The 26,704-nt window shown below is 36.6% G+C and overlaps 1 protein-coding gene across 8 annotated transcripts in view; it reads left to right on the top strand.

The window, feature by feature from the left end:
* Window positions 1-26,704, top strand: part of GPHN (gephyrin) — a 787,688-nt gene that overhangs the window by 674,180 nt on the left and 86,804 nt on the right. For all 8 annotated transcript variants that reach the window (XM_044664832.1, XM_044664830.1, XM_044664831.1 and 5 more), the window contains 5 exons: window positions 7,887-7,979; window positions 13,637-13,692; window positions 21,872-21,991; window positions 23,468-23,526; window positions 24,727-24,880. In XM_044664832.1, the coding sequence (XP_044520767.1) occupies window positions 7,887-7,979; window positions 13,637-13,692; window positions 21,872-21,991; window positions 23,468-23,526; window positions 24,727-24,880 (482 nt within the window). The remainder of the gene's footprint in view (window positions 1-7,886; window positions 7,980-13,636; window positions 13,693-21,871; window positions 21,992-23,467; window positions 23,527-24,726; window positions 24,881-26,704) is intronic.

Below are 26,704 nucleotides of genomic sequence, written 5' to 3'. Positions count from 1 at the left end.
CCATACCATTGTTGGGTTTGTACCCCAAAGAGATCATAGATAAACAGACATGTACAAAAATATTTATAGCCTTGCTTTTTGTGGTGGCAATTAACTGGAAAAGGAGGGTATGTCCTTCAATTGGGGAATGGCTGAACAAACTGTGGTATATGCGGGTGATGGAATACTATTGTGCTAAAAGGAATAATAAACTGGAGGAGTTCCAGGCGAACTGGAGAGACCTCCGGGAACTGATGCAGAGCGAAAGGAGCAGAGCCAAAAGAACACTGTACACAGAGACTGATATACTATGGTAAAATCGAATGTAATGGGCTTCTGTACCAGCAACAATGTAATGACCCAGGACAATTCTGAGGGATTTATGGTAAAGAATGTTACCCACATTCAGAGGAAGGACTGCAGGAGAGGAAACATATAAGAAAAGCAACTGCTTGAACGCATGGGTCGGGGCGGACATGATTGAGGGTGTGGACTCGAAACTACCACACCAATGCAACCACCAACAATTTGGAAATAGGTCTTGATCAAGGACTCATGACAAAACCAGTGGAAATGTGCGTCGGCCATGGGTGGGGGGAGTGCGGGGGGTGTAGGGGAAAGTAGGAGCATGAAACATGTAACCATGTTAAAAATGATTATTAATAAATGTTAAAAAAAAAAAACTTACCTTCCGTCTTGGAGCCAATACACTGTATTGGCTCCAAATCAGAAGAGTAGTAAGGATAGGCAATGGGGTCAAGTGACTTGCCCAGGGTCCCACAGCTAGGAAGTGTCTGAGGTCAGATTTGAACCTAGGACCTCCCATCTCTAGGCCTGGCTCTCAATCCACTGAGCTACTCAGCTGCCCCCCACCTAACATTTCTTTAAGAGATGACTAGGACTTACATGTCCATTCTAGAATGTAAGAGTCAGGTCTCCATGTCCAAAAGCATGTGCACTAAATGATCCCATCTATGGCCATAATAAAAGGAACTACATGCTCAGGTCATCCAGAATCCGTATCAGCACCTAAGTTACTTGCCAGAAGTAATTCCTACCTTAAGGCAACTAAGTCTTTACAAGTTAAACAGAAGGGAATAAAATAAAATACTTACTGCTTGGTCAACTATATAGCATTTAGCCCCTGCTCTGCTCAGAAATGCAGATGCAGTTGTTTATACAGCAAAGATTAGTATCAAATGTGTGCTCCTCTGATTATCTTGCATCTGTTGCCATCTGGGAGCCCTTCCTATTACCAGATCTGCTGCATATTGCTTTCCAACACATCATCTGCTTACCTTTCTACCATCCTCATGCTTTCAAACCAAAACTTGCAATGACACATTTCCCACTTGGGAGGGCCATGTTGAACCTTTCTGGATCCATCTGCTTTGGCTTTGGTATTTTGCTGATTTGCCAGCAAAGATGAATTTACCTGAAAGATGGCAGCTTCCCTACATTCTTGGCAGGAGGAAAAATAATTAAAAAGCTCCAGAACTCTGCAGTCCAGTCTCAAGGGCTGCTAATTCTGTATTAATAATTTTGTTAAATAAATGTAAAGCAGCCCTTCTTTCTTTCTTTCCAGCTGAAATGTGTTATGGTTCTTTCTATGATATGATCTACATTTGAAGATGTGCCATAAAGAAAGGCCAGCTGGCATTTATATGCTGCAAACATGATGCTCCAAGAATGTACATATGATATTCTGGGTTGGGGAGCAATGTCTTCTTTCCTTTGATCTCTACCCTCCCCTTGTTCATAAGGACAAAATTAAATGATGAAAAGAAATCTGCTTAATCTTAGACTCCATTCCAACTTAAGGCATTCAGGATAAGAAGATGAATCAAATTATTCAACAAGGATTTATTGAATAATACTATAAGCAGGGTCATTCAGTCAAGAAGTAGCTGTCTGTGGCTTACTGTGTGCTAAGCACTGGGATAAGTACTAGGGATAAAAAGAAAAGCAAAAACATACCCTACCTTCATGGAATTCACATTCTTTTGGGGTTAACATCATATAAATAATATGCAAAATATATATACAAAACAGGTGGAATGTAATTTCAAAGGTAAAACTCTAGCAGTTAATAGGACCAGGAAAGAGTTCCCTGCAGAAGATATTAAAGAAAACTAAGGAAGCTAGTAGGCAGAGGTGAGGGGGAAAAATGCATCCAAGACATGGGAAGCAAATGCAAAAACAAGGAGAGGAAGCATCATAGGCCAGTGGAACTGAATCATAGATTAGGTAGAGGGGAATAAAGCAAAAATAAGGAACTAGGAAGGTAGAGAGGAGCCAGGTGGAAAAGGGGGGTTTCAAGTACCAGATAGCAGGGGCTTTTATTCTGGAGTCAGTTAAGGGGAGGTGACATGGTCAAATCCACACTTTGGAAAATCACTTTGGCAGCCGAGTAGATGATGCACTGTAGTAAAGAGAGAGGCTTGAGGCAGAGAGACCAGTTAAGAAGTCTTCTGCAATGATCCAAGTAAGAACTGATGAGCTAATGGCTTCTCTCCCCGCCAAAAAAGGAGTCATGAGGTCTAAACTAGACTGGTGTCTGTAATTGAAGAGATGATATGAGACAGAAAAGAGATATCTCCACAACTTAAATGTTGTGAAGGGATATAGGGAGAGACTGAAGATCAGAATACAAGTGGGATGATAGTGTGATAGTGGGAACAAGCTACTGGAGAATATGGAAGATGATGGACTCAAGGATTCATGCAGAAAAATTTGCCTCGGCAGTTAAAAGGGCTATTTTTTTTTTTTATGAAAGACAGGAGTGAAGGAGGAATAGTATGGGAAGATATGTGAGTGCTGTGTGAAAAAAGGGTTCTTGGTAAAAAGCTTCACTTTTTTTTTTTTATGAAATATGAGATTGATTCCTTAACTGAGAAGGGAGTGCCACAGGAGGCTTAAGGAACAATGGAAAGGCTTAGAATAGCCACTGCAAGGAGAGGAATAACTTATTGATTAAGGAAGAATAGAATTGCTTTGCTTGTAGTGAAAAATGAGATCATGTAAAATTTTTTTGTGGTAAACTCAAACAGTATACTTTTCTGATTTGTCTCCATCTCTGTTCAGCTGCAGGTTAATAGTAGCAAAGAAGATGATTGGTGGGAGTAATCCAAAGTTGAGATTTGCACGGCCTCCCCTAGAAGAAGGAGGCAACAGATTTGATTGTAGAGGTTGATACAGAGTAGAGCTGCTTCACGAAAGACTTGAGATAGGAAAGATAGAAGAGTATAGCCAGTGCAGAGGTAATATCCTGGGGAAAACTGACAGGTAGAAGAATAAAGGTCAAGGTAAAGACAAAAAAGCAGGATTAAGGCATAGATAAAATGTAATAATAAAAGATTATAATCAGATAAAAGAATTTTGGAGTTCATTATTGTGAAAATGAAACACCATGCCTATGGTGCTTTGAGAAAATAGACCCCAAAAAAAGGATATTGGGAAACAAACCATATCTCCATTAAAGATGAAAACAATTGCTATGCACAGGACAAGCTCAATAAATGGTGAATTACAATGGACTAGAAAGGGAGTGACATTTATTAGGAATTATTTCCTGGAAGAGCTGGATTTTGATATGGTCTTAATAATAATAAATAGCATTTTGTTAATACAGAGGAGAGAGTTTCTAGGTGGGGATAATTCTTTCACTCAACAAGGATTTATTTAGTATCTGCCATGTACCAGGCACTGTCCTAAGTACTGGAAATATACAGTAAGACAAAAGACAAGTCTTGCCCTTAAGGAGCCGACAATCTAATGGGACATTAAAATAAAACAATGATGAATATAAGCACCAAAATAGGTGTTAGCAAACTAAGTGCAAAAACAGATAAACAAACAAAAAGAACTTAGGGAATAATTAAAGATGAAGTTAGTAAGGTAACTTCTTTGTGTGTCATTATTCCAGCTTTCATACTGACTTGTCTAAGTCCCTCACCCTTCTTTAGTCATCAGCACTTTCCAACTTTCCTTCACTATCATTTCTCTACCTCCTTTGTCCTCTGCTCAATTTGTCTGCTTTAGGTCAGTCCTTAGGAAACAAATTCATCATCTTCTTAGCATGAGGTAAAGGAGAGAACAAAAGAGTAAATAAAGTAAAGTTTCAAGTGAAGGAATAGGCAAGTAAATGATTGGTTGGGGAAAATTAGACCTGTCTACAGAGCTGGGTCATGGCTATGATCTGTCGCATAACAAATTGAAGCAACATCTTTTTTTTTTTAATTTTATTTTTAAATGTTTGTTATTTTGAATATTTTCCCATGGCTACATATTTCATGTTCTTTCCCTCTCCCCCAAAACCCCCCACCCTCCTGTAGCCAACACATAATTCCACTGGGTTTTACATGTGTCATTGATTAAGACCTAATTCCATATTATTGATAGTTGGACTAGAGTTATCGTTTAGCATCTACATCCCCAATAATATCCCCATCAGCCCATGTGTTCGAGCAGTTGTTTTTCTTCCATGTTTTTATTCCTACAGTCCTTCCTCTGAATGTTGCTAGTTTTCTTTATCACTAATCCCTCAGCATTGCTCTTGATCCTTGCATTGCTGTTAGTAGAGAAGTCCATTATATTCAGTTGTACCACAGTACACAGTCTCTGTGTACAATGTTCTCCTGGATCTGCTCCTTTCACTCTGCAGCAATTCCTAGAGGTCTTTCCAGTTCACATGGAATTCCTCCAGTTCATTATTACTTTGAGCACAATAGTATTCCATCACCAGCATATACCACAATTTGTTCAGCCATTCCCCAATCAAAAGACATTCCCTCATTTTCCAATTTTTTGCCACCACAAAGAGTACGGCTATAAATATTTTTGTACAAGTCTTTTTCCTTATTATCTCTTTGGGTTATAAACCAAGCAGTGCTATGGCTGGATCAAAAGGCAAATAGTCTTTTAAAGCCCTTTGAGCATGGTTCCAAATTGCCATCCAGATCAGGGGGCAGCTAGGTAGCTGGGTAGCTCAGTGGATTGAGAGTCAGGCCTAGAGACAGGAGGTCCTAGGTTCAAATCTGGTCTCAAACACTTCCCAGCTGGGTGACTATGGGCAAGTCACTTAACCCTCATTGCCTAGCCCTTACCACTCTTCTGCCTTGGAGCGGAAGATAAGGGTTTAAAAAAAAAAAAAAAAAAAAAAAGAGTGGTTGGATCAATTCACAGCTCCACCAGCAATGCATTAATGTCCCAATTTTGCCACATCCACTCCAATATTCACCACTTTCCTCCGCTGTCATGTTAGCTAATCTGCTAGGTGTGAGGTGGTACCTCAGAGTTGTTTTGATTTACATTTCTCTAATTATAAGAGATTTAGAACACTTTTTCATGTGTTTGTTGATAGTTTTGATTTCTTTATCTGAAAATTGCCTATTCACGTCCCTTGCCCATTTATCAATTGGGGAATGGATTGGGTTTTTGTACAATTGATTTAGCTCCTTATATTTGAGTTAATTAGACCTTTGTCTGAGTTTTTTGTTATAAAGATTTTTTTTCCAGTTTGTTGCTTCCCTTCTAATTTTGGTATGAAGCAACATCTTATCACTGATGTAAGGAACGAAAAATAAGATGCTTCAACAAAGGATGTTAGTGACTATATTATTAGACCATCTAACCGTATTTTGTGAAACTGAAGTTCTGTTCTCCATTCTACCATTAAAATGTCCTCCTTATTCCCTCAGTTTTTCTTATTAGAGTTTCTTGCTATAGTTCCTAAAATGTTGAACTTGGCATCAGAAATACCTGGATTTAAATGCTATTCTAACACTTATTAGTGGTATGACCATAGGCAAATCACATATCCTTTTTGAGTCAAATGGGAATAATAATATCTATAGTGCCAAAAAAAAAAAAAGAAAGAAAAAAGAAAAAATATCTATAATACCAACTTCACAGGGTTGTTGTGTAAGGCTCAAATCAGATAATATAAATATAAAGCATAGTGCAAACCTTGTACCACTATATAAATTCAGCTACTATATTTGTCACTTTTAAAATGAATATAATACTAACCAACCATTATAAAGAAGTATTTCCAAAGACTAGCAAATCTAGCTAAATATAGACATCAGGTCACAAATATAAGCCTTTCAACATGCTCATTGTCTTTCTTTTTGGAGATTGTGACTTGTAAATAAGACTCAATCATTCCTCAGCATATAAATTAAATTCCTGTCTAAGTCACATCAAGATACCAAAAGATGTTTTTCAGAAATATGGGGTTGAATTTTTAAAATAATCTCTTTATGTACATTGCATAAATATTATACCTTGGACAGCTCTATATCACAGACATCTTGTATGGATGAGTATGTGTTCCTAAAAAGCAATAATGAATGTCTCTATTGTGAAGATAGAAATTAAGATAACTGGATGATCTTCCTTCATCTAATCCTGGATTGGTCTAGGACCTTTGTCAGTTCAATATACCTGACTGTGTCCAAGTTTGCCCATATTAAAAAAAGACTCATAAATAACAACTTGCACCTTAATGTTTGAAAAGCACTTTACATGCTTTTTCTCACAATATATAACAACAATCCTATGAGGTAGGAGCTATTATTATCCCCAGGTGTGAGAAAATTCATCTGTAAGTCTTCAGGTTCATAAGGAACTATAAAAATTCTTTCCTTAATAGTACATAATAATTCTTTCATTAATAGTTAAGGCATCTGCTTGGTATATTTATGTATGTTGTGTACGGTATGTATACATTCTTGTATGTCTGTGTAAATATATTCACATGTATTTTACATATGGATCCACAGACATATTTATGTCAAAGCTCATCAGGCTTCAGAAGTACTGGCCTGTTTCTTTACAGCATTGTGATAAGATTAAGAGTTGAATGATGGCAGGTCTACCTGGGGAGTAAGGAGAGGGGATTGAGAGCCATTTCAGTTTTGGTCTAAACAGAACCTTTTACAGTCCACCCTCACTCTTTATCCTGCAAATTGAATCCAAAGACTCTCATCACCTTTGTAATAGAACATGTAGAAAAAAAGAGTTCCCTCTAACTTAGATGTAACTCTATGAGAATTAGGACTCATTAGCTCATAGTGAGCTGACATACTAAAGAACTGGCCTATCCCTCAAAGCAACAGAATTGCTTCATGTAAATAAAGTCTTATATTTTTATAATTGGAGAAAGGCTGAATTTTTTTAATAAGGCAGTTATTGTCTAGATGATGTATGGAAATGGAAATGAAATTGAATGTATTTTATTACTGAGAAATATTTGCTAAGTGATCCAGATTACTAAGTAATGTCTTAGAATGACTATCCTCCTATATTATTCCAGTAACCTGTACATAATATCAGCTGGTAGTTTTCGCCCTCTCCTTAAAGTCACCAATTTATCTGGTCTAATGAAGTCCAAACCAACAGCTAAAATTCAAGTAGGCTTTATAAGAAACTTATTCTTTATCTATAGAAATGCTGATACCTTGGTGGCAGAAGGAAAGGCTATAGTAATGTTACCTAAACTAAGCACATTAGGTTACAAGTCTTAATTTCTCTGCTACTTTTCCCTAGCCTTGTTTGGAACTGAAAGGAAATCTCAGTAGCTTTCCTGTGAAAGAAAATAGTATTTAGGAGTACTGCAATGTTTATGATGCTTCTGCTTGAATCTTTTTTGAAGGCTTTCTACGGCCCAAGGCACTATTAGGAATCATTTCCCAAAGAGTCTAGGGAAATCATTAACTCTACTTTTTTATCAGACACCAGGATACATTTCTGTCTTCTAACTACAGGAGGTCTAAAAAAGCCTTCATATTAACTAAGGTAGATAAACGCATGTGCACATCTCATTTATGGCTTTCTTCCATCTTTGATTTTCTCTCTCTAGGTTTACTCACCACCAATTCTTTAAATTTTTTTTGTCCTTGCAGACGGGATGGGAAGAGTCCTTGCACAAGATGTATATGCAAAGGACAACCTACCCCCCTTCCCAGCATCAGTAAAAGATGGCTATGCTGTCCGAGGTAAGGGTTTTGTCTTTCATGATTAGTATTGGTCATATCCTGCACATTTTGAAGGCTTTGGGCTCATTCCAGGCACCCAACTGTTATTGCATCTGCTTCTCCCCTATCTGTTAGAATAACTTTATTCATAGAGAAGCATATTCACATGTGTATTTCCTAACACTAGGCCTAATGAAAATCTTTTACTAGAAGCCTCACTGTGCACAAAAACTATCTGACAAACATGTAGGGAAGGGTCTTGAATACTGTGCTTTCAGGTGGTTTAGAACCACTCCCTAGAGACCTAGTGATGTTTCCTTAGTGGAACCTCTAAAGACTCAAGACCAGGAAGAGAGAAATCAATCCCATAACAGGGGCAATTAAGGTCAGATTTCAGCTGAAACTCAGGCAACCAACAGTTGAAATGTTCTGTCCTCCTACTTTAATCACAAGTAAACCATTTACCAAGAAGAGTGAAAGCTAAATCTCTATCCATCCTTAGAACATGCCAACCTTCAGAGCACTTGTAGCTACAGATGGTGCTGGCAACAAGAGCAGTTGGAACTGCCACAGACTGTATAAATCCAATAAATAAATGCTATAGTAATTCCTCCCAGTAGAAAGGCCAGTCTGAGACCCCAAAAAATGGGAATTGTAATTAAATTGCTTCAAGGCTCTGGGGAACTTTCCATTAGTTATAAATTCAAAACTGAAAGGATTGAGAAAATGTCTAGAAACATTTCCCTGGACATAGAATCTATCATCAGAGCTGAAGACATAGAATCCTTTGCTGCCTTTTATATTGGGCAATTAAAGTGATTTTCTTTTGTTGTTAGTACATTTAAATATTCATTCATGTGTTAAGTCTCTAGGGCCTTTATGTGTTGGAAGCACATCTGCTTAGTCCCTCTCTCTATAGCAGTTTTCTTGGTCAAAATTTTTTAGACTTGTGCTTTACAGAGATCATTTTGTCTGTTGCAGTTCAACTTCGTATAGTTATGGAAACATGCCTTCTTTCCTGAGAAAGAGGAAGCTCAGAGATGATTCTCCTTCAACTCTTTTCCTTTAGCCAACTGATCTGTAGAACACTGAGGTAGACAGAAGCAGAGCAGAAATCCCAGACTCAAAGCCCTGTGCTAATTCAGCTGGTACATTTTGGGCTTCCAGATTTCTCTCTCCTTTGAGATTTATACAAAGAATAGAGTCCAGAAGAGAAATTGTTTTATTCTTCTGACAGCCTCATCAGTTCTTACTACTTCTTATTCCCTGCCTGAGAGCTAGAATTCTGTTTGTGGCAGTGCCATTTGTAGCCTTATAGAATTATTGTAAAATGACAAAGGATTCTGACTTCAAGGGAAGGACAAACATCTGAAGCAGATGAAACTCCAAAGGGACTGCATATTCCATTTTTACCACTCTGGTAATGTAAATGAGGAAAAAGTGAGAAAAAGAATTACTTGAGGCAGAATTACTTATTCTTAAGAAGAATGTTCTGTTTTCACATGAGGTAACCACAGCTTGGCAAATGAAACTGTATTGCTCAGAGCTTTTCTTGTTGCCAGAGAGAATGATTAGCCCACATAAGCTATAAAAGCCTTTTTTACTACTATGAGATCCATCCCAAAAGGTTTTAATCTGAATTACCATGCAGCAGCTTATAGTTATTTTTATTTTAAAATTGTTTCACAAAGAAAAGTATCAAATGAAGCAATATAATATATAAAGTTCAAGAGGATATCTACTGTGCAGCCGTCTGATATTTATTATTTGTAGAAAGTTGGCAGTGCTCTAAGCCACATAAAGAGGAGACACTGGAGCTTACACTCTAATTAGGAGCTTACAATCTAATTTGGATAAACAACTAAACTATAATGTCAGCAATTACAGAAGTGGTTGAAATTGAAGCACTAGGTTCTTAGGTATATCTGCTAAGTCAGTATATGATGATGACATTATGACTAAAACAGACAAAAGTTATCAGAAGTGAGTGCCTTGAGTCATCAGTAAATGGATAGCTAAACAGATTCTTAAAACTTTGATCCATCTTCATGGTGGATTTTTCAAAGACTCCTTTTCTCAGTTCATTATCCAAGATAACAAATTCTACAAATAATGTTACTTACTGTATTTTATAATATTGGGAAATTATAGTGGTTTTCTCTTCCTTGTAAGTAAATTCACTTATTAGGCTTGTTCTGCATCATGCCATATCTATCAGTGTCTCAATAAGAAGCACCTAAGACAATTATTGACTATACCCTTCTAGTGGCTGCCTTCACACTCTTAATGTTCTAGATCACAAGTGTCAAACTTGCTGCTTGCAAAACTTCCAAGTACAGTTCGAACCAGATTATTAAAATTTAATTGGGAAATGTTTAGCAAATTGAATACAAGTACAACACAATGTAAAGTTAATTTGTGGTTTTCTAAGTCAATATGCAAACTGCAGGAACCCATTTCTATATTAACTTAACACCACTGTTCTAGAAAATTTACTATTCCCAGTAAACAGAATTACAGCTCCCTTTTCCATTCCATTACACAGGCTATACCACATTTTTGCAATACACTTTCTTCTCTTTCTCTTCAGAGAATCCCTAGCTTCCTTCAAAGGTCAGCTCAAGTGCCACTCCTACTGGAAGCTTTTCCTGATCTTCCTCTCCTCAGTTATTCTCTGCCTTCAATGAAATTAGTTCTTATATTTTTTATATTTACTTTCCTATATATATGTTGTTTTCTTCCAATAGAATATCAATTTCCCTAGAGAAGGGACTGTTCAGTTTATATCTTTATATCCTCAGAGCCTAGCACATTAATATTTATTGAAGGTATGATGAATGAATGAATGAATGAATGAATGAATGAATGAAGTGTTTTAAGAGGCTTACAGAGAGGTTGTTGTTTTGCCAGAAATAATAGTAAAGAATGACTTTTCTTTATATTCCTGTAAGAAACAGGAAATTACTTTGAATTTGGATTTAAAGTTTCCATATGTTTTTACAGAAACCAAATGTTACTGAAGAACCATGTCAAGAACCAAAGTTCTTGAAATAAAGATGTAAGCAAGAACACATTTTCTGAACACTAAGAAAAAGAGACAACTCCTGGGTCCAGCATTAAACATTTGTGAATTACTTACATAATGTGTCTGTTGTTAGATTTGATTTTGATTACTTTTTATTGCTTCCTGCAAATTAAATTCAGTGGTTACAAAGCAGAAGAGAAAGTCATTAGTAGATATGTGAAAATTAGCTATTTGCTTTAGAAGAGAAACAAAATGAAATAATAAGCCACTACTATGTTAAGAGTTTTGGTAAAAATCAACTCTATAAAAGTGTTCATTCCTTGCTTTCAAAGATATGTAAAGTGATGAAAGCAGACTTTTAAAAATTCAATGTGTTTTATGATAGTGAAGGAAACAATGCTGGCTATTTGAAATGGTCTTCTGAATTTTAAAAATAGAAGTATAATAAACCAGTTTAATGGAGTGGGAATCAAGAAGCTTTGGTTTTAGGGAATCTGCCACTAATCAGCTGTTCTTGATATAAGTATAGATGTAAACCTCCACAGCAAACCTAGTTCAGTGTTTCCTTTTGGTGTGTGAAGGTTACACTGAGTTCTTGAAGGTTAAATAAATTCATGTCTCAGCAGATTTTAACTAGTTGGAAATGATTTGAGCACAGACCTAGGAATGATCTGTATATCCGATCAGCCTAGCAAGTTCAGAGAGGCTCACCACCAGTATGGTGGCAAGATGATGAATTTTTTGAAAAGATATTTTATTTTACCAATTACATATAATAACAATTGTCCACCTACATTTTCTGAAGTTATGAGAACCAAAATGACTCCCTCCCTGCCTTCCCTCCTCAGTCCTAGAAATGATAAGCAATTCAATCTGAGTTATATATGTATTATCACGCAAAACATATTTCATTGTGGGGGCAGCTGAGTAGCTAGCTCAGTGGATTGAGAGTCAGGCCTAGAGACGGGAGGTCCTAGGTTCAAAGCCGGCCTCAGACACTTCCCAGCTGTGTGACCCTGGGCAAGTCACTTGACCCCCATTGCCCACCCTTACCACTCTTCCACCTAGGAGCCAATACACAGAAGTTAAGGGTTTAAAAAAAACACAACATATTTCATTGTTATAAGAAAATACTCAGAACCAAAACACCAGAATAAGAACACACACAAAGAAACCCTAAAATAACAAATAGTATACTTTGAACTGCATTCCAACTCAAACAGTTCTTTCTCTAGAAGCATTTTTGTTTTAAGTCCTTCAGAAGTGTCTTTGATTATTGTTTTTCTTAGAGTAGCTAACTTTTTCATATTGTACAATATTGCTATTACTGTATACGGTATTCTCTTGGTTCTGCTTATTTCATTCTGCATCCATTCATGTAGGTCTTTTTCTGAAATCATAGGCTGATGAATTTTTTGGCCACATCAACTCTAGTTACTCAGTTGTAAAAATGTTGTGATACATTCATAAAAAGAGTACCCATATCCAACAAAATTCACAAACCCTCACATGTTAAAGTATAGATAATATAGTTTTAATTTCCCAAAATACTTTAGCATATCAGTTAACTTTCCCAGTGAAAGGAGAGAAAACTGGGGCATGCAGAGGTTTAATGACTTGTCCAAGATCAGGCAGTTATTTAATGGCAGAGCCATAATAATCAACACCTAAACCATCTTGCTCCCAAACCATTATTTTTATATTAGGTTAACCTACTATTTTTTATTCAGAAGACAATATTTGAGGCAACCAGTATTGCATCTTTCACAGACATAAATTACATCTTTTTTTAAAGATACCTTACATATTTACATCTAAGCTCTGTGTGTATGTATGTATCTTTATACAGTGTCATTATATTGAGGAAAAAATGCTATTTTGGAATTTGTGGATGTGGATTCAGATCCTTCCTCTACTTTCTATTGTCTGTGTGAGCTTGAACAAGTCACTTACTCATTCTAGACCTCATTTCCTCTATCTGTAAAAAGAAGGGGATTAGACAGTTGATTAATTCTTAGATTATCTCTAAGGTTCTTTCTTACTGTAAATTCTAAAATCTGATTATTGTTCTCATTTATGCCATATGCTACTAACATTTCATTCAGTGACTTTCTTGGGAGACCTACTAATTGAAAGCAAACGAGTGAAAATTACAGAAAGGAAGGGGGAGAGTTCACTTACCAATGTATCACCAATAATACAATAATAAGAAGAATGCCTGTTCAGATGCTTTTTCAAGAGGTATGTTGCAAACAACCAAATCAAAAGATATAACTTATTACATAGTTTGCAAACCCCTGAATAATTTTTTTCTTAAACCCTTACCTTCTGTTTTAGAATCAATACCACGTATTAGTTCCAAGGCAGAAGAGCAGTGAGGGTTAGGCATTGGGTTTAAGTGACTTGCCCAGGGCCATACAGCTAGGAAGTATCAGACCACATTTGAACCTGGGACACTCCATCTCCAAGGATGGCTCTCTAGACGTGGAGCCATCTATCTGTACCCTGAACAATCTTAAATTCAAAGTCTTTTTTAGAAAGACTTCAAGGAACCAGTGTGGAATAGTACCTTGGACCTTTTCCCATTATTTGAATTTTATTATTGCTATAAGTCTACACTGATCATTGTTCTTGGTTTTGTTCCATTTCACAGCTGCTGATGGCCCAGGAGACCGTTTCATCATTGGGGAATCCCAAGCTGGTGAACAGGTGTGTAGGACTTAATGTAACTTCATATAAATCCAACATTTATTTAGTATTTGCTGTATGCAAGGCACTGTATCAGGTACTCTAGGAAAGATTAAAAAAAATAAATATCACCAAATCTTTGCATTCAAGGAATTTATAATTTAGAAATGGAGATAAGACATATAGACACCAAAAAAATTTATACAAGGCATAAGTATGTTACTGGAGAAGTCTATAGTATTGTGAATCTATAAAGGAGAGAAAGAGTTCACTTCTGACTATAAAGATCAAGAAAGACTGCATAGTGAAAGTGGCATTTGATCTAGGCCTCAAATGATGGGTAGGATTATTACAGGCAGAAGTAGGAAGGAAGGACATTTGAGGAGGAGGAGGTATAGCATAATTAGGAAAGCACGTGGCTTATTTGGGGAATGTCAAATAGCCCAATTTGACTGGAGAATATAAGTACATAAAAAAGAATAATGGAATATCTGACAGGGACCAGAACATGAAAGACCTAAAAACGTCAGGCCATGGAGTTTAGAATTTATTCTCTAGGCAATGGGGAGCAGTTTTTGATCAGAGAAGTGACATGATCACAATTGTGCTTTAGGGAAATTATTATTATTCTGGCAGCAGTATGCAAGATGGTTTGAAGAAAGAAAAGACTGGAAGGAGGAAGTTCAATTAGGAGACTTTTAAGGTTAGTCCTAGAGAAAGGCTGGGAGGAAACTAGTAAGATGGCAGTGGAAGTAAGAAAGGGAGGATGAAGAAGAGACATATGGGGGGGGGGGGGGGTTTGAATGAAGTATAGTAAACAGAGTGGAGAGCAGAGGGGACAAGGAAAAGAGTAGGTAAAAGGTCACCCAAAAGTCACAGCTCTTAGATTTGGCAGGGACTGCAGTGGCCATATGGCCATGGCTGTACCTGACCAAGAATTTCTTTTATGATTTGTCTACAAATGATTGTCCAAGTCTCTGCTTGAAAAGGCTGATACCTAAGATAGTGATAGACTTACAAGGTCAGGTTTTTTTCTTTGAATTAAGATCTCTAAATCACTGTTCTTCTTTCCCATACTTTGTGTTTTCCTCCATGTCTGTTCAGGGTCTTTATTACCCCAACGCCTCTTAACCTCTTACCCACTACCATGCAACTGAATTTATCATAAAAAGTGGTTTTGAGAGAACTTCTGAACTACTTGCCCTGTATGCATTTTTTAATTGCTTGTCCTGAGGGCTAGAATTTCAGCTTTGAAATTTGTATCTGAACATCTGAAATCACAGGGCTTATTCCTGGTCTTTCTTATCCTACTGGTCCTCTGTCCTGCTAGTTTTCTTCCCATTTTGAACCAGTAATAAATACCATGCCAGAGTAGGTTTGGGAGATCTATATAGACAGTTTTGTTTTTTCTTCCCCCTTCTCCCTGTCTCCTTTCTTTTCCCTTACCTTCCCCCTCATCCTTCCATTCTAAGTTTAAGCATCATATTCAAAAAATTCCTAGCAAATGTGTTTTCACCAGGACACGTTAAGAAAATAAATCCCTGGCCAAGATGTCAACATTGTTATATTTTAAGCCATGGTTTAGAAATTCAAGTCTCTTTCTCTAACATCATTTTCTTAGCTAGCTACTCATCCTCAAATCTTCATTTATCTGATGAACTCCCTACCTTCGATCACCAGTGATAGTGAGAACACCACCTCTGCCCTTGGGTCTTTACTTATAATACTAATAATAGCTAATGTTTTTATAGTGCCTATTATGAGCCAAGTACTGTGCTAAGTACTTTACAGATAGTCTCTCAATTGATCCTCACAAAATCCTTGGAAGGTAGATGCTATTATCCCCATTTTACCAATGAGGAAACTGAGATTAAGTGACTTGCCTGTGATCCCACAGCTACTAAGTATCTGAGGCTGGATTTCACTCAGGTTTTTCTGACTCAAGTCCCAGGGCTCTCTCCATTACTTCATAATCCTTAGCTATGCTTTCTAGGTTCCTTCTCAGATCTATGTTTGGCCTTACCTAAAATGTTACTTAGGGTTTACAGAAATACAAATAATAGCTAACAATTTATATAACCCTCAACAACGCTATGAAGCAGGACTTCAAGTATTATTATCTCACCCACCCCCTTTCACAGATGAGCACGTTGAAGTTAAGAGACGTTGTTTCTCTCTGGTAAATGTCAGAAGCTGGATTCAGACCCAGGGTTCTCCTAACTTCATGTTCACCAACAGTCTTCCATTTAGCATAGTCTCTGAAGGTAAATGAAAATTTTTCTTTGCTCTTCATACTTTCACTTCATGCAAAATCCTTATTCTTTTCTCTTCTTATCGGTAGCTCTCTTGGCTAGTATTTGTGACTAACTGCTACCCTGCCACTCCTGTTAATTGCACTAACCAAGGCTAAAGTAAAGGCTTAATTTACTTGCTGCACATTTCACCATTTTTTCTTTTGACAAAATCATGCAGTCAGTTCAAATGAGTTTAAATGGCAGTTGGCATGTTCCTGCCACACCCAAATGTGGCCAGAGGCAAATAGAAGCTGATTCACAAGCAGAAATCAGATTATCCAATTAAATTCAGCCTCCTTTCTGGGAATCTCCAGATATTTCTCCCTGTACTTCCTTCACCATTTGGTTCTCTGATGGATTTCAGAGTTTTGAGTTTGGGTGACTAGAAGAATAGTAATGACTTGAACACAGATGTTTGAAAGGCAGAAGTAGTCTGAGGGAAAAGTATTCTTTTTTTCTATCTCTTTTAATCCTTTGGTAGTTTGGTATTGGACTAAATCAGTAAATTTATTTAAATAGTAGCCAGACATTTTTGGCCATGGCAAGTATATGGATTTGCTTTCCTTTACACTGCATATTTCTTACAAAGATGGTATATTTCTTTCTGCAGAGGGTTAGCAGCAAAGGGTGGGGTGGGAGGAGAAAAGGGGAAGTAGCAATAGATTGTGCCATACACACACACACACACACACACACACACACACACACACACACACACANCACCACCACCAACAACAACAACAACAACAACAACAACAACAACAACAACAACAACAAAGAAAACAAAAAACGGGTCATTGTTTTCATTCTTCAGAAGAAAACAGAAGGTAACACACAGGACAGCTTTAAAAGCAACATTTTAAATTTATTATGTATTTTTTTAAATAAACCATATTAGATATTTACATTTTTTACATATAACCTTATTTCCTGTTCTGCTTTGCATATGGAAGTGTCCTTTTTGGAGTGTGTTCATTAATTTCAGGAAAAAAAAACTTTTGAAAAGTTGAATGGGCAGGGGAAAGAACATTGCTAAAATGTGTTAGCTATGGGGTCTAGGTTAGGTAAGGATCAAAGTGAAACCTTAGTTGAATATTCTCAGTTCCTATGAAACTTTGACTAGAATAAAGTAACTGTTTCTGAATTTCTTATATCAGTATGTGGAAAGCTTAGAGGTCAGAGTACATCATCAAGATGATTAAAATCTCCTCTGCAGACAGAAAAACAGAATTGTAATTTTTTTCACTGGCAAACAGCTGGCTACTTATCTCTCTGGAATGGTATGGTAGGCACTCCATTGGTTGCTACCTCATGGTTCCTTCTACCTTCATAATTATGTGATTTTTTTTTATTTTTAAACCCTTAACTTCTGTGTATTGACTTATAGGTGGAAGAGTGGTAAGGGTAGGCAATGGGGGTCAAGTGACTTGCCCAGGGTCACACAGCTGGGAAGTGTCTGAGGCCGGATTTGAACCTAGGACCTCCCGTCTCTAGGCCTGGCTCTCAATCCACTGAGCTACCCAGCTGCCCCCTAATAATTATGTGATTTTTAAAAAATATTTTATAAGTTACCAGAGGTCATTCTTGTTTATTTGCTGATGTTTTGAAGAAAAATGTAATTATTGGTTTGCAGGTACCAATTCGTAAGTCTTGTTCTCTTGGACTTTTCTCCAATGTATTATACCCAATAAAATTTTGAAAAAACATTTTCTATCCTAGTAAAGAACTATTTAAGAGCAGGTCTCTAACCTTTACACCTACTGTTTGAATAGAATTTTCCCACTAGGGTGCAGGTACTTAGCCATTCCCAAAGTAACCTAAGAACAGGTACATGGTGATTTTCTCAGTTGTTGATTAGGAATAAAATAAAATAAAAGCACAATATATGTATTAATTAAAGTCAGGACAAACCCAAAAGACATTTCCCTTCCTTTCCTTCAGGGCTTCATCCCTGGATACTTAGATATCACTACTACATATTTTTGTAAGAATTTTCATCCAGATGAGAGAAAGTAGTAAGAATAACCTCAATTTTTCTTACTAGCATTAGTGGGGGTTTGGGAGACAAGGAGGGAGAAAGAGTGGAAAGTCAAGACAGTAGAAGAATAAGGGAACAAGTGAATCCAGGATCACAAGAGCATTTCTCATTATTCAAATCCACATACTTGCCATGGATAAAAATGTCTTTAGTTAATAAATTAATTTACAGATTTAGTCCCATACTAAACTACCAGAGGATTAAAAGAACTAGAAAAAAATGTATGACCATGGACTCAATAAGTGAGGATTGATGAGGGTTGATGAGCAAGGTTTCCAGAAAAGACTTGTGGGGTTCTGTGCATCCTCCTCTCATTAATCCAATACCAGCAGTGGGGACATTGCCTATGACTCTGAAACTGTCACCTAGAAGATCACATCACCAAATCCTTAGCTGCTATTGTAGTGAAGAACAAGACTTTGTCACAGACCTAGAATTAAGTGCAATCATTCTGATTTGCTGGTGTGGGCATTTTCTCTGGGAATTGAAACAGCTGTGTATGCCTTGTCTTTTTCCTGTGAGTAATTTGCCATATAATTTTATGAAAACCATGTGTCTTTTTGGTGCCTCAGTTTATTTTGAAGTCCTTTGTAAAAATTTGTTTCTAAAATGAAACAGCCAACACTTGGCTACCAAGAAGTGATTATCTATTCTAGGCCCCTTTATCTTCCTTTTCCTATTACTTATTTCAATCCTAGGTAAGACTGCTACTAAAAAAATGGGAATACAAAGAGAGGAGGTGAAATTCAAGTCAGACAAAAGGGATTCTTTCAGAAGCAATATAGTTAAAATTATAACATACACATACTTTTTTCTTCTCTTTGGACTTCCTTTATCAACATAAGATTTTTTTAAATAATCCAAGACATTTTTCAGATGGGGCATATAGCTTTTTTTTTTTAAACTCAACAGACTTCAGAAAGGAAAGCTATTCAGAGGGTGATTTTTAAAAAGTAATTCCATAATGAGTTTCACCTCACATTGCATTGGGTCCTAAAATCTGTAACTCAACCTCTCTCAGGTATCCCATAATTATATGATATTTTCACTAAATAAATGTGATTTTTGGAAATTCAGTCTAAAACCTCTATTAAAGGAACATCAAAACTTAATGCATGTATTCCAAATGCATACCTAAATAATATCAATATATACATTGACACAGAATACCAAACAATCCCAGAGGAGTGTGTATTCAAGTGTTATTCAAATGATTGAACAGATCCATGATATTACAACTCATCCCTGCCTTCCCATCCTGTCTATGTGCTTAGTATTTCTAGAAAGGAGAATTTCTAGTTGTTTGCTAAACCCTAATTAGGCATATACTCTCAGAAGTATTGGATAATTATTGTGAAGTGAATTAGATGACCTCTTGAAGCTTTTATTAGCCAGTCAATTAATTAATCAACAAGTGTTTATTAAGAACCTGGTATGCATCAGGCACTGTGTTGAGTTCTGGAGATACAAAGGGAAACAATCCCTACTCAAAAGGAGTTTACATTCTAAAAGATAATGAGGACACATGTGAAGAATAGTGAAAAAATTTAAAATTAGTTAAATAAAAGGTAGTTTGAAGAGAGAGCTTTTGAGGGGATCAGGAAAGGCTTCATAGTAGGTAATGTTGCTTAAGCTGCCTCTTGAAGGAAGAGAGAGATTATATAAGGTAGAGGTGAGGAGAGAGTATAAACCAGTCAGTGTAAGGATAGAGTCTATCAAATGTGAGGAAACAAAAAGCCAGCTTGGACGGACAGCAGAGTACAGGAGTACTATACAATAATGATGGAAGGAGAGATTGGGACAAGGTTGTGAAGGACTTTAGAATCTAAACAAAGTAGTTTACATATATATATATATATATATATCCTTTTAATATATATTTTTTTAATTCCAGAAGAATTAAAATAGGAAGCCATTGGCATTTATTGAGTAGGGGAATGGCATGATCAGACTTGTACTTAAAGAAAATCACATAGGATGTAACATAATTTCAATTAAGAAACCATTGCAAAATCTAAATGAGTGTTGATGATTGTCTAAATTAATGTGGTAGCTGTGTAAGTATTGAGAAGAAGTCAAACTGAGAAGAGTTATTGTGGAAGTAAATAAATGGCTAGATTTGGCAACTAATCAAATATGTGGTTTGAGGAAATGTAAGGAGTTGAGAATGATGCCAAAGTTACTAAATTGAAAAACTGGAAGAATAGTGCCTTGAGAAGAAGAGGGAAGTCTAGAAGAAGGATGGATTTGGGGGGAAAGATAGTGATTTCTGTTTCAAACATGTTAAATTTGAGATGTCTCTGGAACATCCAGTTAGAAATGTCCAATAGGTAACTGATGATGCAGGATTCAAGCTGAGGAGAGAGACTATGATTAAATATCTCAGTCTGGAAGTTGTCAGCACAGAGATTACAATTAAACCTATGTGGTTAAAGGTTGGATGTCTGTTCCTAGACACTGTACGAGATTTTCAGGATTTATAAGGCAAATACTCCATGCATTATTGATGGGAAAGGTTTCTTACTTATTCCTATCCCAGGATTTTCTTTGGTATGTGATTTGTGACAATTCTTTGGGGGATGATGACTCCAAGGTGCTGCAAAAACTTAAATTACCGAAGAATGATAGTTATATATCTTATACTAGACTAAACAAGAATATAGACTGATATTCCAGAAAGATTTTTCATAGGGTTTAAAATAAAGAAGCTTTTCTGATTAGCCCAAAGAAGAAAATTCAGTTAAGGGCTAGGTAGCTCAGTGGATTGAGAGCCAGGCCCAGAGATGGGAGGTCTTGGGTTCAAGTGGACCCAGATACTTTTCAGCTGTGTGACCTTGTGCAAGTCACTTAACCCCCATTGCCTGGCCCTTATCACTCTTCTGCCTTGTGGGGGGGAGAGACAGAGAGAGAGAGACAGAGAGAGAGAGAGAGAGAGAGAGAGAGAGAGAGAGAGAGACAGAGACAGAGAGAGAGAGAGAGAGAGAGAGAGAGAGAGAGAGAGAGAGAGAGAGAGATTAGTTAATTAGAACAATCCATTCCCTACGCATTCTAATTAAACTTGTTTTTATTATACTGCCAAAGTATGTTATTCTAATTTTTTTTAACTCTTACCTTCTTTCTATTGGTTCTAAGGCAGAAAAGTGGTAAGAGCTAGGCAATGGGGGTTAAGTGACTTGCCCAGAGTCACACAACTCAGAAGCGTCTGAGGTGTCTCTGGACCTGACTCTCAATCCACTGAGCCACCCAGCTGTCCCTGTTTTAATCTGATTTTAATTACTCATAAATACATTGCATAGCAACACATTCTGCCTCCCAGAGACCTCAAAACAATTTTCATTTGTTGAGTCGATAATAACAACAACAATTGTTGCTACTGTGTACCAGTCACAAAGCTGTTATCCCCGTTTTATAGATGAGGAAACTAAGGTAGATAGAGGTTAAGTGACTTCCCCAGGATCACAGCTAGTAAGTGTTCAAGGATGAAGTTGAACTCAGCTCTCTCTGACTTCAGGTTTAGTGCACTATCCACTTCACCACCTACCTGCTATTAATCTGAGCTGCTATCTATTCTGAAAAATAATCAGAAAAACAATAGTAATTGATGTATTTCGTTCTATAAGGTTTATAAAACACTATATAGCAATACTGTAAGGTAGGTAGCAAAAGTAACATCATCTCCATTTTTAAAGTTAAGTAAACTGAGCCTGAGAAAAAGTCAGTTGTATATCACTCAGCTAATAAATATCAGAGCCTGAATTCAAACCCAAGTCTAATAAATTCAAGTCTAAAAATTGTTCCACTCTACTATGCTGACTTTTGTATTTCAAAGTAAATGTCTTCTTTCTTTTCTATACATTTGTTTTTCCAGCCCACTCAGACAGTGATGCCAGGACAAGTCATGCGGGTTACAACAGGTGCTCCAATCCCCTGTGGTGCTGATGCAGTAGTACAAGTGGAAGATACTGAACTCATCAGGGAATCCGATGATGTGTGTAACCCCATAGATCTTATTTTTTTTTTCATTTTTCCATTGGGTAATTCTAGAAGTCTAATCCTATTTAAAAAAACACACACACAAAAAAAAAAAACAAGCTCCATAGATCTGACCTGGATCTTTCATCATACTGAAATCGTGCTGTTTTGAATATATATCAACCAAATAACATTTAAATGTTGATTTCTAATGGAATTGTATTTGTTCTAATGGAAGTTGATCTATATTTGGCTTCAGAAATTTCAAGTACAAATAAGAGATAACCATATATCCTAAGGAACTATTATATAGAAGGTATATGTTGGTCTAGCTGGAGAATTATTTCATAGTGTAGCTGACCTGTGCATAGTGAATAAGGAAGTGATGAATTTAAACAAAAAAAATCAGTAAAATACTGAATGCTTCTGTACTAAGCCAGATCAAAATGACCTTTTCAGAGCTGCTTTTTATATGATTCAATGAAAATGCCCATGAGTTTACTTTCAGCCTCTCCCTTAATTCTTAAATTCAGGGTCTCTTATGGCCTGAATAAGCTTTCTTGTCACTGAAGATAGTCAGAGTGTTTGGAGTAGGACATGAACATTACCAACTAGAAAGGTTTCAAGATTTCTGGGGCTTTATCTTTCTCTTGTTGCACAGTGCTTTGAAATATCTTCTATAAAAGGAACAAAGGAACTTATATTTAAAAGAAATGCATTTTTTTCAATCTTAATCTGTCATGCAGATTCTACTGTACTGAGGCAGTCACTTTGCCTGGACTAAGGAAGGATTTTTGGTTTGAGTTTTTAATCACTTAATCACTTGCAAGCCTTATAAAACTCACCACTTGGGATACAAATCATGTTATCTGTATATTAAAACTGTCCAAGCAGATTTATTGGCATCAAGAAAACCAACAAAATATTGAGATCCAGAACATATGCACACTCAAGTTTTGTTGGACAACACCTATGTCCAGTGTCATCATATTATTTAGAGTCCATAAATGTGGGATTGATTGTCACCTTTTATATTGATACAAGTTGACCAGATGGCGAATAAAAATCTTAAATTTAAATCATTTCCATGAAATCTTGTTATATGGATAAATTCATGTATCATGGCAGTGGAAGGGAAATGTCTTCATTAGGAACAACCATAGTGTTTTCATTGAATGACTTTAGCCCTGAGAGTGGTACTTTAAAAGTGAATTCCTTTATAATCCTCTAGTACACAGGAAAAGACTGTGAAAGAGGAAAAGAAAATATGAAGTTTGCTCATTGCCATTGAATCTCCAATCCTTCAACAAAAACAAATGCTAATATTTTCTAATTTAGCAAATGGGTTTCCATTTCTACGTATTTCTATCTTGACTTTGTCCAATGATAAAAGCATCTGAGGAAAGCAAGTGAGGCCTTTTGAATAAACTTGGAAATTATCTATTTTGTTGGATTGGCCCATGTGCAGTTACATGACATGTTCTTGTTTCAGGGCACTGAAGAACTGGAGGTACGGATTCTAGTGCAGGCTCGGCCAGGCCAGGATATTAGGTAAGTAGGTAGCCTTCTTCAAGATATATACATATGTTAATATGTTTATGTGTACATATATTCATTGTCAGGAGAGCATAAATATTATGCAAATGACACAAATAAGTACTAGTTTAAGCTATTCCCTTCCAAAAAAACTTAATTTTTTACAAAATTTACTGACAAGCAGCAGTAAGTACCACACTAAATTTGATTTTTTCATTCTTCTTGTGCTCATTCTTTAGTGGAAATACTGTTCAAAATGCTTTTGAACAGACAAAAGGCAACTGGAAGTAAGAGGAGAAGGAAAGGTTATGGGCCTTCATGTTCCATAAATTGTATAAGCAAACACCAACTTTGAATACTCAAGAACTGACTATTGCCCAGGGTGAAGTTTACTATTGATATTGATCCTAATGATAATAATGGGCTGCCCTTTCAAAATGCTACTGATCCAAGATCCCTTTATCTGCCTATCTTCCAAATTTTCTCCTGTCTTTACTCACTTCTTTCCTTCAGTGATATCCTTCGGTGACATTAAAGAGCGCTTTGGAAAGGAGAGCATGTGTTCCAAAGGTTTCCTGTGTAGGCAGGTTAGATTTGCACTAAACATAAAATGACCACTGCTCTCTGCCCATTCGACTGCCACTGTCCATTAAAAACATCCTCCATAGACTGCCTGCTAGACTTACAGCATTGTATGTGTCTGTTGAACTGAGAGGATTCAATTACCCCATGTGAGATTCAGGCTCAAGACTAACTTGGTTAGCATATTTCTGTAATCAGCTGAATTAACCAGCCACATTAAACCCCCCAAATGCTGAAGATTATAGATTAGTAACCTTTATACATTCATATTTCCACTTTGAGAGTATGTATGTCTTTAGTGATGCTATAGTAGGCAAAAGGGTGGAAATTATATATATATGCAATGTTAATATTTAATAGTGGAAAGAGTGAATCTTGCCTTAATCTAATCCTAAGCAAGGATCCATCCCACAATAACTTTAGGAATCCCTGCCCTAAAGCAGTATGTTTAAATAATAGGCAGTTGTTTTTTTTTTACTCTAAAGATATAAGTACTATATTATGTGGCCTCATCCAATTTCCCTGTATTCATCCCTCAATGACCTCCATCACTAAAGGTGTACAAAGTACATCTTTTCCCTGGAAAGTTGCTATTCTAAATCACATCCTTTGTGTTTGTACTCTTATTTTCAGACCCATTGGCCATGACATTAAAAGAGGGGAATGTGTATTGGCCAAGGGAACCCACATGGGCCCATCAGAGATTGGTCTCCTGGCAACTGTTGGTGTCACAGAAGTTGAAGTTAATAAGTTTCCAGTAGTTGCAGTCATGTCAACAGGAAATGAGGTAAAAAAACAAAACAACTTATTTTCAACTTAATGCATTTTTGTTTTGTTTTGTTTTGTTTTTTAAACCCTTGTACTTCGGTGTATTGTCTCATAGGTGGAAGATTGGTAAGGGTGGGCAATGGGGGTCAAGTGACTTGCCCAGGGTCACACAGCTGGGAAGTGGCTGAGGCCGGGTTTGAACCTAGGACCTCCTGTCTCTAGGCCTGACTCTCACTCCACTGAGCTACCCAACTGCCCCAACTTAATGCATTTTTAACAACCATTCTGTTTAGGATTGTGGAGCTACTGAAATGTTGTGAATTACATTCCTTGTGTCTATATTGAAGACTTGTCTCGGTTTCATCTTCTACAAAATGAAGGGTTTAGATGAGATGATTTCTGAGGGTCCTTCCAGTTATGATCTATGATCCTATGATAAGATGGTGCTCTAAACACGAAAGCAGGAGAATGCCTTCCAAGTAGTTTAGGTAAAGAAAATAAGAATACTCCCCAAACAATTAGAAACTAAATGTTCAGATGCTGTAATGTCCTTTGATTGATTAAAGTATTATAGACAGTAGCCTCTGTGTATCCATCACACCCCTTAGAACAAACAGATAGAAATCACCATTTGGAAACTGTATATACTTGAGTGTTTTCACCACTTAGGCCAGAAGAGCAGTGAAGTGTGCCCTTCCTGCTACTGAGATATTGGACCAACCTTGGGCTGGGAGTGGACACCACAGCCAGCCTTGCTGCCAGCTCAAAAGGCCATGTGACTGTTAATCACCAAGAGTAGATTGATGATTAATCTCTTCTCTTAAAGGCAGCATTCTCTTCAAATGTGTCCAAATGCTGTTTCTAGGTCTAATTCAGGAAATTGAATTAAGTTTGTGATGGTTCTTCTAGCTGATGACTCTTCCAAGCCTTCTTGGTCCTTCTTTTGTCTGGGTTTGGCAATGTTTCAATAAGGGAATTCTTGGGCTAAATATCTAGTTTTCATTTCTGGAAGTTCAAGACTTTATAACAAAGATTTTTAAAAGTTCCTGGCACATATTAAACAGTTAAGTGCTTATAGACTGACTGACTGGACAAGAGTTTTTAATGTTTTAAATATTAAAAATATTACTGTCAAAAAATATAAGGGGTTTTTGAAAAAACTGTTTAGTTTAAAAAATTCTATTTTTATCATTTCCTATTTTTTTTTGTTTCCTAAAGTCCTAAATATGACATTACTTTCCCCATAGCTTTTCCTCTGGGACAAAACAAATATCTATTCTTATGGTGCTTATAAAGGTGAAATCAACATTCCACATTTGTTTAGTTCGGAGAAGATATGCTCATCTTTTTTCCATTATTATCTAGTGAATTCTAGCCTTATAGGATTAGAGAACAACTTCTATCAGCCTTATCTATATAGTAAAGGATAAGCTGGATAAGTCTAGTATTCCATGAACCAAATAATTCAAATACAGTGTTCAGAAACAGGAATTGGGCTTAATGAGACTTATGGAATATGGAGCCTTGTATCTAAGTGTCTTTATAGGTTGTTAAAAATATTTTATATCCACTTTACCATTTTTAAAATGTGTCCCATGGAACTATGGTGTTCTGTAGGTTGTGGCAAGGTATTTCATGAGTAACTATTGATGCTAATGCTATTTTGCTCTATCATATATATTAAATATACCATTTTGTGTGTCAGAATATTTTTGCATGAATCTGCAAATGTACACATGCACTGATCTTTTGTTTATACACTCATTCTTTTTTGTCCCAAGTATGGGTCTTTATGTTTATCCCTATTAAATTCTATCTCACTATTATATTTATTGGTATATGT

The sequence above is a fragment of the Gracilinanus agilis genome, chromosome 2, assembly GCF_016433145.1.
Source record: "Gracilinanus agilis isolate LMUSP501 chromosome 2, AgileGrace, whole genome shotgun sequence".
Classification (NCBI taxonomy): Eukaryota; Metazoa; Chordata; class Mammalia; order Didelphimorphia; family Didelphidae; genus Gracilinanus; species Gracilinanus agilis.
Note: the sequence above shows the minus strand (reverse complement) of the source record. Positions and strands in the feature narration are given on the sequence as shown.